We start from the raw sequence: 15,656 nt of genomic DNA, 5'->3' as shown, positions 1-15,656 counted from the left end.
GAGAGAGAGAGAGAGAGAGAGAGAGAGAGAGTACTGTGGCACTTGAGTCACTGAGGTCCACCACTGTGGTAGAGAGAAGGCCGGGAGGGCCAGCGTGAAGAAGCGGGATAGGGAGCAAAGTGGATTCTTAAACTACATCACGAGTGGCGGTGGATGGCAGGAGGGAGGAGGTCTGGATTACAGTACACAGGGTCTGTCCACAGTAGTGTGTTTCCTGACAGGTAATGATAACCTCTTCTAAGATTTAAACAGCCAAAGGCTGGGTCTCCACAGGTATGGCGATAATGGATGAAAGTCTTTGTGGGTTTTTTGTTTTTTGTTTTTTTCTAATTAATGTGTTAGGTGATAGCTGGAGCTCTTTTGGGGTTCTTAGGGGTGCTTTAGAAAATGGGTTCTCACTCTTAACTCTTAAACCAATTTCTGATTTTAGATGGAGACCTTCTCAAAGTACTTCTCTACCTCTCTTGGTCTGAGTCTCCTTAAATTCTTTGTGTGAGCATACAATGTTTTGATGGGTAAAGAACTTTCCCTATGGTTCTGGTGCTTCAAACCCCTGTGAAAAGGACTTATGCCGGCACTAAGCTGCCTTCTCTGGGAGGGACCATAGAGAAGAAGCCGATGAACAAGTGTCCCCACCTCCAAAGGCGATGATTAAAACACCCAGCCTTTGTCTTCTGTGGCATTGCCTCTAAGTCACCTGTTGCCAGAGGTCCTCGTCTGGTTAGTCCTTCTGCTTTTGGCCCAGGCACTGACCCCTGGGTCTTCTTAATATCACAGCAGAATGCCCTGAAGGAGGGAGAGGCCTCAGTTGTCCTCATTCCTAACTGGAGAACCGCATTGTTCTCCCTGAAGCTCTTCCCAAAGACTTGAAAAAATCCCACTCTGATTGCCTTGACAGGCCTACTACCCTGAACACGAGCTCGCTGCACCAGGAACAGGTGAAAATGAGCCACCTTTACCGCTTACCTTTGCGTAAGTTCCCAGAGTTGGCCCTGGGCTCGAGCAGGGCCAGAGAGGGTGGTGAGCCTCTAACTCCCTCTACAGGGCTGTGCCTGAGGGTGACTGGATGCGTTCCAGGGTCACCTAACTCTGCCCTTGTAGTAATCCAGGCCTTTCTTTTCAAATATAGCACTGGTTAATGTGTGACCAAGGATTTGAATGTCGTGCCTCAACAAAATCATTTGAATCTCTTCTCCATAGTGTACTGTGGAGTAACTCTGAAATGTAATTATTTCCAGTTTCATACCTAAGTGAGTGATACATAAATTTGACTATCAGCATGTATAAGGTGCACATTTTGGGAATATATACGTGCTATTCCTTGGTAACACTATTTACATAGTTATACAATACCCCACTTGGCTCTTACATTCACACTTAGACTTTGGATTCTCAGCTCTCAAGATGGGAAATTTTGTCTATAAGTTGTTGAGCAACTTCCTCATTTATTTTAGAAAGCGTGGGGCCCAGCGACTTAACAGTTCAGAATTTTTTAAAGACACAGAATGGCTCCCTGGGGTCAGGGGTAGAACTTGTTTCTTCTGAGCCTTCACAGACTTGCTGAGGTTTATAAGCCTATCGATGGAGTAGCTGTCGTGTGGTTGCCATTGTACGGAGCATGAGCTCTTCGCCTGTGATTTGCCCCATGTGGAGTTCTTCAAAGATGCCGCCTTTTCATCCTGCGAGGCCATTTGGGAGGGATCGGGCCTTGGAGTTCCTCACTAACACATGATATTGCAGTGCGGCCACCACATGCTTCAGCTGGGGTGCTTGTTTCTAGTGCTTCTTGTGGAACGAGGCCTAGACCTTGGTACTATAGAGCACACTTTCTTCTTTGCAAGGTGAGCGTGAAGACTGCTAACTGCTTGTTTTAAAAGACTATTGTAGTGTTTGGGGGTTTTGGTGGTGGTGGCCCGGAGCATGAAGGTGAAGATGAGTGAGTGGAAAAACTTCCTGCCTTTAGAGTATTCACAGCCTTTCCTCTGAGAGATTTTGGTGTAAATAGCTAGCCAAATGTGGCTTACAAGGATGTATCCTCTGTTTATCAAAAGTAATCACTTTTTCATCTCTAATTTATGAGTTTAGGGGACCCATTCCTGTGAGGTCTTATTAAAACAGTCACTTAGTGCCCAAAAAATCGGTCTTGGTTTTCTTTCCTTCTTCAACAGATGTTTGCAGAAGAGTTCTATTAAATGCGTTTGCTTCTGTTGTCTCAGTCTTTCAGATCTTTTTCTCGAAGATTACTATAATTGGTGTCAGCTACAATCAGGAAAAGCACCCATTATGCTTTTGATTTCTAGCAAAATTTTCCATCTTAAACAGCATATTGAAAAGGAGGGGTGTAATAAAGACTTTGGAAATTGAGATAGTCATTTTATTTTCTTTCCCATGTTCCTGTTGCTGTTTGACTTGAAAGCTAAAGTAATCAAATGGGGAGGAGGTGACTGAGCGGTATGTGTATGACAGGAGCTACTATTGTCAGTAGGTCCTCCTTTGAGTAAGAAATCCAAGCGTCTATAAAATAGTATCAAACGAAATACCAGGGGAAGTCTTCTACAGCCATTAAAAGGTGTGATGAATAAGGAAATGGTAATGCAGGGGGGAACGAGGATACCATCACTCCCCCATGGGGTCTTAACACTCTGGGGGAGACAGACAGAAAGTAAATGGAAAGTATAGCAGATTTCAGGGTGATACACAAAACAGGGTTGGGGAGCAGCAGTGTAAGTGCACATGGGCAATTTAAAATAGTGTGGGCAGAGGAGGTCTCACTAGGAAAGTGACATTTGAGCAAACATGGGGCCGAGAGGTGCTAAGTGTGGGGCTGGGGAAAATGTTCCAGGCAGGAGAAAGGGTAAGAGCCAGATGCCCCGCGTGTCAGAGGAAGCCAGAGTGGATGGAAACGAAGGAACAGTAGCAGGTGGGACTGGATCATAGAGGGATTCAGCTGGCATCATCAGAACTTTGGCTTTTACTCAGAATATTACTCAGGTTGAGATGTTTTTGTCCGTTTTCTGTTGCTATTGTGAAGGACCTGAGACTGGGTACTTGGAAAAGAGGTCTCTTTAGTGTGGAGTTTAAGAGGCCGAAAGTCTAAGTGGGGGTGGTCCCATCCCTGGAGACTCCGGTCGTGCATGCCATCACAGTGGACGCTGTGAGCCAGGTAGGGACTGGTTTGCTCTTTTTAGAACAGCCAACTCTAGTGGAAACGAACGGGGGTCCCACGAGGGCTACATGAATTCCTTCTGAGGGCAGTGTCCCCGTGACCTAACAATCCCCATTAGGCTACCCCTTAAAGGTCCCATCACCTCCAGACTGCCCCACTGGGGCCCAGCCTTCCGGCACATGAACCTGAGGGCCCACACTGAAACCGCATCTAAACCATGGTGGATGGGATGCGATTGGAATATTTACTACAGGGAACATCATAGCCTCTTTCTGGTGATGCAGGTCATTCTTTTCAAATGATTGTTATGGTAATAGACTGGTAGTGGTGGGTGAAATGCAGAGTCCTGGTGCAAGATGGTCAGATTCCTGATGAAGATTCCACCCACAGGATTTGCTGCCCGCTGGTACGGGATAAGAGAGAGGGGAGGCAAGGATGCTCCAAGGTTTTGACCTGCGCATCTGAAAGATGGAGAAGCAATTTGCTGGGATAGGAGTGAAGGAGCAGATCTGGAGAGAGGAGGAGAAAAGAGTGGGCTTTGGCTGTGCTGACTTTGAGAGCGCCCTACTGGAGAGGGAGAGGGAGAGGTACAGTTGATTTTCGGAGTCTGGCGCTCAGAAGAGAACAGATCCGGGCTGGAAACCCCTCTGCAGGAGTTGTCCACATGTTCACAGGCCAACAGGCTTGTTTTATGTGCTGTCTGGGAGTGGGTAGCCTCACCTGCAGAGGTGAGTCTTAGCTAGGAGGAGGTCAGAAACCAGAAGTGAGTCCTAACCCTAACTTGAGCCCATGGCTGAGATCTCAGGATGAGTTCTCAGCTGCCTAAGTCCTTCAGGAGCTCAAGAATCCTCCTGGAGCATCCAGCTATAACAGAACCTGGGTACAGGTGGAAAGCCCACGTGACTCTAGAGTGCTAAATGAGTCTTATAGGTATCTGCTCGGGCCAAAGGTACCTGGCCTGCCCTTTGAGCATGGTCCAGTACCCATGAATGACCAGTACCTGATGACCTCTGGTTTTCAGAGAAGGGTATCATGCTCCTAATGACCTATGGGATCCATTACCTCCATCCTTACCTGTTCTGTTGTCTTCAAGAGGCAGAACCATTTTTCAGTAAACGTTTTACCAAGTAACATGAAACTCTTTGTACTGGTTAACTATTGCTGTGTAACAAATTACCCCAAAATGTGATGGCTTAGCATAAAAACAAATGCCTGTCTCTCAGTTTTTTCAATTTGGGACAGCCTAGTTGGGTAGTTCAAGTTTAAGGTCTCTCACAAGATTGTGGTCGTGATATTGACAGAGATAGAGAAACCACTCCCACCATGGCTTTCCGGCTTCTGGCTATTAGCAGAAGGCTGACGTGGTCCCAATGGGCCTGTTCTGGGATGCCTAACATCTTCACAGTGGTGTGGCTGTCTTTCCCCAGAGCAAGTGAACCAAGAAATGCAGGTAGACACCTCAGTGCCTTTTGTGACCTAATGTGAAGTCCCCACCACACCATGTTGGTCACATCCACCCTCTCTGAGCAGGGGGGGAGGAGAGTACACAGGGCTTGAATACCAGGGAGAGAAGACTGGCCATCTTGGAAGCCAGCAGTTGCCCTTCTTGAAGGTAAGGAGGTGGCTTTCAGCTTCTTGAGCCTTTGTGTCTGTGCATAGCTCCACTCGTAGCTCTAGGGGCTCCATAACTCCAGGAAGCTGGGTCTCCATGAAACTCACCTAATCCATGTCGTTTGCAGAGCCCTGCCAAATTATAGGAATTCTCCCTAGCTCAAGGGGGTAACTCAGGAGACAAATGCAGTGCCACCACAAGAATCCCACTATTTGCCATTTCTCTCCCTGATTCTTTGGGTGCGTGTGTCAGCTCCCACCCCTACCAAATGCTTGCACCGTGATGTTATCATCCATTTTTGAGTTGTGCAGAGTTGCACTAAATTTAGAAGCCTGTAGTACCTGATATATCTAGGAGTGAGTTTGTAATGTAAATTCTTCCAAGGAGCGTTTAACCATGTGAGACCCACGAGTATTCCTGCCTTTTAGCACATTTACTTACCCAGTACTCCTTGTGTGTGAACTTAATTCCCAGCCATTTTTCGCATGAGCAAATTGCTTAAATGCACTTGTGAGAAACCCTTTTATGGTAAATGTTATTAAACTGAAAACAAGGGTATAATAAAATAGCAATTTAAGGGTAATTTACTAACAACTGGAGCCCTTAAACATTGACACACCATTGTGTAGTAATAATACCAGACTTGACATTTAAACACACTCTGTGTCACTCCAAGAATCACTGGGACGGTTTTCTAATCCTCACAATCTTTAATTATAGCTCTTTTAATTTTTCTTTTACTATTCCCATGTCACTGGTGTATAAATTATAAATCATCAACTTTTGCCCATGTTATATATCCAACAAACTCTTACATCTCTGCTTCCTATCCTGAGAAATAATAAACTACTGCATGTATGTCATAGAGGCGAGCTCATGTCATCAAACCTTACAGGTTTAGGACCTCAGTTTTGCGTGCTATTTTCTGACGAGGTGATATTGGGGTGGGTGATGGGTGAGACTGCATCTCAGAAGTGATCGATTGTTTGAGAAATATGAGGATTCCTGGGTTTTCTCCAAGGAAGAGAAATTTCAGCAAAGATTCCCTGCTGTCTAGAAGTAGAGTGAATACAGTAGAGGCAGCCAGTGGGTATGTGGCAGGACCAAGCCATTATGGCCCAAGTCCCTGCATGGAGGATCTGGCCTCTGTTTGGAAGCAGAAGTGCTCACACTCAGCAGTGCCCAAGGACAGCTCATCCTAAAAGGCTGACTCCATGTTAACCGGAAAGCAGGGACGACTGGCTTGCTAATTTGCCACAAGGAGCTATCTTCAGAGAGAACACACATACACCAAGTCCACATAATCAGCACACGCTCTGCCAGTAGGCAGGCCTCCACGGGAAGCCAAATCATAATCAGAAGGCATTTATTAAGTAGCCCTGAAAAATCACCACTCTGGAATCTGGAAATAGCTCAGGTCCATGGTCAGCACATCCTCTAACGCAGGTCTAGAGGCTGCTGGGGAGGGGGTAATCCGGACAGGGAGGCTGGGTGAGGGGACTGGTTAGTGGCCACGGGTCAGCTTCCTGGCTCTCTGTCCAGATGGAAGGACTTTGGTCCGGAAGGACCAAACTGCTCAAAGCTAGATGGCCAAAACTTCCTTTTTCTTTGGTAGTGCCTTTGTTATCTTTGGCCACATAACAAATTACTCAGAATTTAGCAGCTAAAAACAGTAGGTACATAGTCAGACGCAGTTTCTGTGGGTCAGGAATCCGAGTGACTCTGACTCAGAGTCCCTCAGCCTCTTCTCTGGGTGTTCCTCGTGGGGCTCCTGGGTTGGTGCTGGCTGTAGGCAGGAGGTCTTGGTTGCTTGCCGTCAAGCAGCTTGGGTCCCCTGTCAACATGGCAGCTGTCTGCCCCCGCAGGGAGTGATCGGAGAGAAAGCAAGGCAGAAGCTGCAGAGCCTTTTATTACTCGATCCATGCAGCTACACACTGCCATTCCCAGCATGCTCTCTGTGCTGGAAATGACCCAGTAAATCCAACCTGTACTCCAAGGAAGGGAATGAATGGGGCTGGGGGTGGAGCTCAGTGGTAGAGCACTTGCCCAGCATACATGAGGGGCTGCGCTGCAAAGAATGAGCCTCTACCTTTCAAAGAGACGGGTGCCAAAGAAATTATGGGCATATTTTAAAACCACGAAAAGTATAATTTAATCGTGGGTGTCCAACCTTTGGGCTTGCATGGGCTGCTGTGGTGAAGAGGAATTGAGTTGGGCCACTTGTCAAATATATAGTTAGTGTGTATATGTAACACATTGGTATTTTATAGTAATATTTTAAAAGGAGGGAGAGCATTCCTCAGGCTGCACATTGAACAAGCTGGATAATGTCTCCATAAGTTCTTTTCTCTCCTTTTCCATGGCTGGCCAATTCCTCTGCAAGACCATGTACTCCCTAATATATTTATATTACTGTATTCACAACTATAATTTGCACACAGTTAAGATATATAATAGAAATAGTAATACATTTAGCTTATGGCCAGGCCATCAGCGTGATAACCACTAGGTGTCTTTAAACTAATGTGCCACTTCCACTGTGTCACCTTGCTGCCCAGGGGACCTGAGGGAAGCAACTTGCCCCATCTGGGCGCCTCTGTCCTCATCTATAAAGTAAGACTGGTGCCAGGACCTGCCTCACAAGCTTCTTGGGAGGATTAAATGAGCTGTTAAATGCACAAGGCTTCCAAGAGTCCCCAGCACATAGAAAACAGTCAGTGCCTTTTGCTTTTGCCAGTGGTACAGCTACAGTGGTAGCAGGAATGGTTCGATCTAGCCGGGTGCTGAGCCTCAGAATGCAGCCTCATTTCCACCTCCCAGAAGGAGCAGACAAACCTGCGGTTGTCTCCCTGTCCGAGCCACAGCCCCAAAGCCTCCGACTTTTGCTCTCCCTGCTGTGCTTGTTCCTCCTCTGAACCCCAGGTTAACCCCTGGCAGGAGCAGTCCCGCAGAGATAACCTGTTTAGTTTGCACTCTGGGTCCTATTTACATTTTGTTTTTGTTCCTGAGTTTGTTTTTGTTTTTAGACTGACCTTTTGCAGAGGGATAGAATATCCAAACAAGGAAATGACCTAGCAGAAAGCTAGGGAGGCCTTTAGCCTTGTGTGTTTTTACTGAAGGTGGTTCCCAAACACCATTATTAAATGTGCATATTCAGGGGGTCCCCTAGCACCTCCACGCAGCAGCTCCACAGAGCATTGGCCTATGACACCATCTTCCAATCCTCTCAGCCCCCTTTGCTTTTTCCCAGGGCCTCTCAAGATCCTTGGGCTCCCTGAATAGATTGTGTCTTCATCCTAAGCACATTCCTCCATTAAAACACGCTTGGTGCGTGTCAGTGATGTATAGATGATATTAGCCCTGTTTGCTGCGTCTCCCAGCACTGCTTTTAAAAGGAGGCCATACCTAGTGGAACGCAGGAGGGTTGTCTTGTGTCAGGTGGCAGTCAGCTAAATATAGAGTCCACAGCTGGGAGGGACCTCTGAGGTCATCTGCCCTAGCCCGCCTTCGCATCTGAACATCTCCAGCCTGTGCTGGCTAGCTCGGGAGCCGCCAGCCACAGGTGGCTTCCAACAGCGGCAGCTGTGGCTAGGTCTCAATACACCCCGGTTCTCAGAGACATAACACAAAACCAAAGGAGGTAAAATGTCTCCCTAATGATTTTATATTGACTCTGTGTTGAGCGGATACTTTGATATATTGGATTAAGCCAAATATAGCGCTAAAGTTGTTGGCCACATTAACTTGACTCTTCTTTGGTGTGGTTTGCTAGAAAGCTTAGCCTTCCATAGGTAGCTCACATTATAGTGCTGTTGAACTGTGCTGCTCGTCATCGCCTGGCTATAGGCCTCAAATGACCAGGAAATGGGTTCCTGCCTCCGAGCTCTTCTGGCTCTGACAGTCCGCTTCTTCCCCACATCCTGTCCTAACATCCCCAGTTTCAACCCTTTAGCCACCCCTTGTGACACTCCATTTGAGGACAGCCGAGCATCTCTTCATATTGTTATACTCTCGATAACTCCATTTCCTTTCACCTCTTTCCTCTCTGCCTCTTTTCCAGTTTGATTTTCTTTAATGATTTTCCCTAGGTTGTCTCTAGTCTCTATTATTTTTGAAACTCAGGGTCCAAGCCCACTCACGTCACTCTCCTGTGGGTCTGCAGAGACAAGTAGAAGGAATCGCTTCCACCTTCAAGCCCTTAAACAGTCCTTTTTCTACTTTGATCTCATTTAATCCAAGAGCATTAGGAGCAGCACATGCTGTTCAGACCACTCTTGGCAGATGAGGCAGTTGGGGCTCTGAGAGGTTAAGTAATTTACCAAGGTCCCACCACAAATTAAGTGACAGTTCTGGGATACTTGCCCAGGTTTGCCCGACTTCAAAGCCCATGCTCCTTCATTAGACACCATCCCTTCCTTGTCAATTGTTAGTCTGCATTCCATTCCTGTAACAAAATACCAGAGGTGATGAACTTCAAAAGAGGAAAGGTTTATTTTGGCCCTGATTTAGGAGGTTTCTGTCCATGTCAGTTGGGCTTGCTGTTTTGGGGCCTGGCAACCAAGAAACAAAAAGAGAGAGGAAGAAGGGATGGTTCTGCTATCTCTTTCAGTCAAGGTCGTGCTCCTTGACCAGAAAATCTCCTACTAGACTCCCCACTTCTTCAGTGTTTCCACCACCTCCCAGGAGCATTTGTAGCTTCTGGTCATGGGAACCCCTTGCAACCCTGCACATACTGCTTAAAGCCTGCCCAGCCCTTTTGGAGAATCGTCAAGCTCTGCAATCAGCCACTTCTCAGAAGCCAATAAGCAAAGGGCATTGTCTGTGTTTTGAGTAAGAGGGGCAGAAGGGATCCTTGTGAGTGTGTGAAAAGAAGATGTCCACACAGATGAGCCTTGAGGATGTCACGGTTGGTGAAGTAAGGCAGTCACAGGGACAAATGCCCTGACTCCACTCACCTGTGATACCCACAGTAGTCAGTTCATGGAGCCAAAAACCAACACGGCAGCTTGGGCAGGGGCAGGGCGAGTGGGGAGCGGGGGATGATGGGATTTCATTTCCAGTGAGGCTGGAGTGTCTGTTTGGGGTTGTGATAAAGTTTTGAAGATGGATGCATATCTCTGTAAATGCACTTAACCCTGAGCTATACACTGAAAATGGTTATTTTATGTATATTTTGCCAAAATAAAAACAGAGCCTCACTAATGAGAAAGGGCATACTTAGCATATGCAATGAGAGATGTCCCAGAAGCCGAGGCCCAGATCCATGGCTCACTTCAGCCTGGAGGCCCGGGTCCTTTTTCTGGTCTGTGTCATATGAGAAAGCTGCAGACTTACTGCATGGAGACTGGGGTGGTGGTGGTGGGGGGTCCTTTTTTTCCTGACAAATTTCTCAACGTGGGCACTTTCATCAGTTTCATACAAATTCTTTTGCCAGCATTTTAAGGGCTTCTCAGCAGGCATTTGGGGTGGAGAGGCAGCCTCACCCCAAGACTGTTGCGTGGACCCGTAACTACACTGGCTGTTCTTAGTCTTGGCCCATCGTCTATAGGGAGAGGGTGAGGCTTTCCTGAGAGGCAGAGCAGGACTCCAAACTCTATTTGGCTGGGTGGAAATAGGTGTAGCCTCTTTGAAGATCTGAATGAGATTTAGATAAAGGATAAGAATTTTTGATTTGTGTTTCTTTGAAGTCCTCAGCCCCTAAAATCCTGAGGTCAATTAACCAATCTAGGGCGAAGGGCATTTTGAAAAAATTTAGCCAGGGTCCATAGACTGGGACTCTGAGCCACAGATTTCCTAAACTTAGAGAGTGTGCTGTTTAGGGTCGTTGTGGGTGTGTTTGCTCATTTGCCCTCTCTGTTTTCCTTTGCAGGAATCATTAACCAATGGCAACAGGAATCCAAGGATAAAGTGATTTCCCTCCTGTTAACTCACCTGCCTTTGCTGAAGCCAGGAAACCTCGACGCGAAAGTGGAGTATATGAAGCTGCTGCCCAAGATCCTGGCACACTCCATCGAACACAACCAGCACATCGAGGAGAGCAGGCAGCTGCTGTCCTACGCTCTGATCCACCCGGCCACTTCGCTGGAAGATCGCAGTGCTCTGGCCATGTGGCTGAATCACCTGGAGGACCGCACGTCGACCAGCTTCAGCGGCCAGAACCGAGGCCGCTCGGACTCTGTGGATTACGGGCAGTCACACTACTATCACCAAAGACAGAACTCCGATGACAAGCTCAATGGGTGGCAGAACTCTCGGGATTCTGGGATTTGCATCAACGCCTCCAACTGGCAGGACAAAAGCCTGGGGTGTGAGAACGGCCACGTGCCCCTCTACTCCTCCTCCTCCGTCCCCACCACGATCAACACGATTGGAACCAGCACAAGTACAAGTAAGTCCTCCCTCTGCCCCACCCGCAAGCCTGACCCCCTTGAACGCAGTGTGGTTTGGTGATTTGCTGTGTGCGGCATGTCGTGCTGACAGTGTCTGCTCTGAGCACTCCGGAACCCTGGGAGAGAAAGGTTGCTGGGAACAGGCTGGGAAAGAGGCTTTGTGGACCCCATATTTGTTTATCTTTGACTCTGGAAAGATGACAGTGCTAGGCAGGTCAAAGTGATGGATGGTCCAAGTTTGAGTGATGGACCACCCAAAAATAAAGAAATAAGAGAGAAAGTGGTAAAAGAAGGAAACATCTTGTTTCCATAGATAGAAATGCCCACATCTTTTACCCTAGAGTTTGGGATCTGCTGAGACACTGGGTGATTCTCTAGGCCTGATTCTAACCCATTCTAACCAGCCAGCCTTGGGGGCTTCACGTGTTTTCTACTTTCTTCTTTCTTTATATTTTCCTTTTTATTATTCTTTAATGTCACCTTGGAATGTGCCTTCCCTGGGCATTTCCTGGGTGAAACCCCAGTTGTCGGGCCCCTTTTGCTCGTGAGCAGGGAAGGCAGGTTTGCTGCCTGAGGATGCGGTACTGTGCTGTGAGTGCTGTGGGCTTCCTCCAGCTCAGTGCCTCCTCCTAGGACAGGAGGGGCAGGAGCTGCTTGGTGGCGGGAGACAGCAGGGGACACGCCCTCTGCTCTTCTGACCAGTAAAGTGCCATGCCCACTGCTGGGCACTGGGGCCAGGAGTCCTCTTGTGGCTCCCTACTTGAGCCAGGCCACAATTCATGTGACCAAGCCACAATTCATGCCACCACTGAGGGACAGCCGCCTGTCACCAAGCACTATTCTCCGGTGCGTGGATCTGCGCAGATGGCAGCACTGCCAAGATCACCCTCGGGGGGAAAGATTTTGCAAGTAGTCCTGATTCTGACTGTGAACATACAAGAACCCCCAATTAAAAGAGAATGAGAAAGATTAAAAATTAGCAGTAGTACCCTCTTGGCCTCTCCCTCCATTCAAATCTTATAGCTGCTGGGCCTTTCTCAATGGCGCTTTCAAAGATGTAGAAATGTTGAATTACAGCTCCATTAATTGAAGCAGCCTCTTAGTAGAATAACCAAGAAAATGCTGAAGACACTGTCTTGCTACTGCTACAACATGAGACTTCGTTAAAATTCCTTTTTCTGTCCTTACACTTAGAGATGAGTACCCGGAACATGTGGGGAATTAGATGGTTGTGGCATCCTTAACTCCTTCTGGAAGAGGCTTTGGCGGGGGTTGGTGTCTTTCATAGATGGATACTCAGCAAGAACGGTTTCCACCAGCCCTGCGTGACCCACGGCAATGGCTGGGACTGTTGTCACAGACCTGGCCTGGCTCTATTATTACAGAGTACATTGGCCCCACTCTCCTGGGTCAGCAGAGGGAGCTGGTGGTTGTTACAAAACTATCTGAGAGCTAGGAAAGAAGAGGACTGTGAGCTCCTACTCTCTCAGACTTGGCCTTGTGTCTTTTTAATGTCATTTGTCTTGAAATTAGTCTTAGGCCGTCGCATATTTCCCTCTGCTGATTAATACACTCTGCGTTGGGTCTTGACAAGATTAGCACATTTAAGTGTTTATTGGGTCATAGTCAGCAGACACTTATGTCCCCATTAGTGCAGTAGCCAAACCCCTTGGAGGGGAGGAAGGTCAGAGGGCAGCTCTCGGGGCCTCCTCAACCTGGGAATCCCTGTGTCGTTCTTCAGTTGCAAAAGCATTGGACATGTGGATTACACGGAAGAAGAAAGAGGTTGGCACCTCTTTCAGGACATCAGTGACTGATAGATGATTAAGCTCAACTCTGCCCTCCGGAAAGCTTCAGACACTTAGGCCATATCAACTTTGAATTGCACTGATACCTCCTCAACAAAATGCCAGTGGCACTGGCTTACGCCTCTGCATGGTCCGCAGTGGTTCTGTTGTGCTCTCCAAAACTACAGACCTTTGGGTCATTCGCTAATTCGTGCCTCTCTCAGGTGGACACTTGGCACCAGAGACACCGCTGACTAAGTGACCAGAACTAAGACTCCGTGTCCCTGCAGGGTCCAAATCCCAGGCCTGCGCTTTGGTAACTGCAACTTGGCCAAGGTAGTTAACCTCTCCAAACAGGATGTCCGCCTAGGACATTGTAGTTAGCTAAATAAGATTGGGTAAATGCCAGGCTCCGGCCAAGGCAGGAACGGTAAGCATGTATTAGGTTTTTGTTAAATGAATAAGGAGAAGAAACTGGGAAGACAAAAGTGTTGATGCTGACATCCAGGTCTGTGCCACTGTGTTCAGCTCTGATGGTCATGTGGTAAAATGCACCTTTTCCTGAGCTGCAGGTCATGCAGAGTATACGTGCTTTTTGATTCACCGTGGACGATGTCCCAATAAACCCACCATAAATTGAAGATATCACATCAGAACTGTACTTAATATGCCTAACTGATCAAGCATTATACCTTATCTTAACCCTGGCCTACCTTAAACCTCTGTAAAACACTTGGATTAGCCCACCAGTATGTGGACAAAATCATCTGCCACAAAGCATTATAGTAAAGTATTGACTACTTCGTATAACATATTAAACACTGTACTGAAAGTGAAAAATCAAGTGGTTGTGTGGGTGCACGTTCACACCATTCTACAGTTGAATAGTCAGTAGATGCACCCATTGTACAGCGGGGACCATCTACCATCCCTGAGACCTCAGATATGCTATAACCTTTGGCCATTCCACTGAACTAAAAAATGAGTTGGACTCAGTGTGTGCCTCGTACCAGTTGAGTCCATGGGAAACAAGGACACTTAAAATACTGTTCCACATTCAAGAAGCCCACCGTATAATTTCCAGAGAAAAGATCTGGCAGTCTCACAATTAAAAATTAATCCTTTTTGCCTGACTTATTATCCACAGAAATTTCACATAATATTTCATGAGTTATACAAAAGGGTAGTAAAAAATAATACAGTAATAGCTGCTCTGAGACATAGGAGACCTAGTATCAATTGAATCAGGTGTGTCTTAGTCTGTTTTGTGTTGCTATAATAGAATACTATGGACTGGGTAATTTATAAACAACAGAAAGTTATTTGGCTCACAGTTCTGCAGGCTGGGCAGTTCAAGATCAAGGGGCCACACTGGGTGAGGACAAACTTGCTTTTATAACAAACCCACTGCTGTAATAATAACATTGATTCATACCTAAGGGCAGTCACCTCTTCTGGGCCCCGTTGTGTTGGGGATTAAGTTTCCAGCAATTGTCTTTAGGGGAGACCTTCCAACCAGAGCTGGGTCTATACTGTCAGTGCTGCGGATATGTGGGCTGGAGAGAGACTTGTGCACTACCAGGCCGAGAGGGTATTGACAGAGGAAATGGGAAGTGAGCTAGGATGGAAAAGGGGACCATGGGGTGGAGGAACTCAGGGTAGGAAGATTGTGAGCAAAGGATTGGGGGTCCAGTGTGCAGGCAGGGCTGGAAGACAGTGATGAGAAGGAGAGGCTCGTGGGGGGAAAGGGAGTGAAGGAAGGCAGTGAAAGTAGATGGAAGAAAGGGATTGGAGAACCCCTACAGAGGCCAAGCAACTTTAGGAACCCAAATTATTCCCAAATGTTCCATTTGATGCCCATTTCTGCAGATTCGTGGTTCAGTTTAGAAATCGTAGCATTTCCTTTATTAATCTCTGTTCATTTTTCTGATGATAAAAAGAATATATTTAAAAGTTTTCAGTACCGCAGACTGTAAAAAAGTATATTAGCAATGGCATTTGCCAACATGGTGTTTGCTAAACACTGGGTACTGTTTAAAATACTCTGTGTATTTGTTAACTCCTTTAATCCCTATGGTGTGTGCATTATTATCATGCTTGTTTGATGCTTGGCTAATGGCAGAGACTAAAAGTCTTTGGTAGGATTTGAACCCAGGCAGTCAGGCCCCAGAATCTGGCTTCTAATCTAGGTCACAAAGTGACTGATGAGCAGCTGGTAGACTCTTGTTTCTCTCTGACCCTGGATTTGCCCCGTCCCCGAACCAGCCAGCTATCCTTTGGTGGTCTCCATAGCACGCAGATCTCACACCCTGCCCAAGTTGCTGCCCTTCTTTGGCTCCCTGGAGCAGACCAGGGGGGCTGTCTGTGCGTGAGCCTCGCATGCACAGAATCCTGTGTCACAGGCTTGGGTCAGCATGCGCACCTCCCCATCCCAACGATGACTCCTTGGGGACAGGGGTTGTGCCTCTTTATCACTTTTGCCCAGTCCCCAGACCCCATGTGGCTCACAAAGTCACAGAAACTTTGGGGATGGCAGATTTCTGGCATGCGCCCAGCTGCCACTCCCCTGTGACAGAGCAATTCTGTGACACGGTGGCTGTCTCTCTCTGTAAGCCCAGAGGTGGCCTCCGGATCCTCCTCCTTATGCCCTGTAGGCAGCCGGTATAATTCAATAAGGGACGTGTGTGAGCTGAAGCCTGTCT

At 47.3% G+C, this 15,656-nt stretch overlaps 1 protein-coding gene across 1 annotated transcript in view; it reads left to right on the top strand.

Annotated features, from left to right (window-relative positions):
• Nucleotides 1-15,656, top strand: part of Samd4a (sterile alpha motif domain containing 4A) — a 199,967-nt gene that overhangs the window by 112,837 nt on the left and 71,474 nt on the right. Inside the window, exon 2 of the mRNA XM_005376760.2 lies at nucleotides 10,648-11,166. Within this exon, the coding sequence (XP_005376817.1) occupies nucleotides 10,648-11,166 (519 nt within the window). The remainder of the gene's footprint in view (nucleotides 1-10,647; nucleotides 11,167-15,656) is intronic.

This window comes from Chinchilla lanigera, unplaced genomic scaffold, assembly GCF_000276665.1.
Source record: "Chinchilla lanigera isolate Chin_1 unplaced genomic scaffold, ChiLan1.0 scaffold00008, whole genome shotgun sequence".
Classification (NCBI taxonomy): domain Eukaryota; kingdom Metazoa; phylum Chordata; class Mammalia; order Rodentia; family Chinchillidae; genus Chinchilla; species Chinchilla lanigera.
The sequence above is the reverse complement of the archived record's forward strand: the minus strand, read 5'-3'. Positions and strand labels throughout refer to the sequence as shown.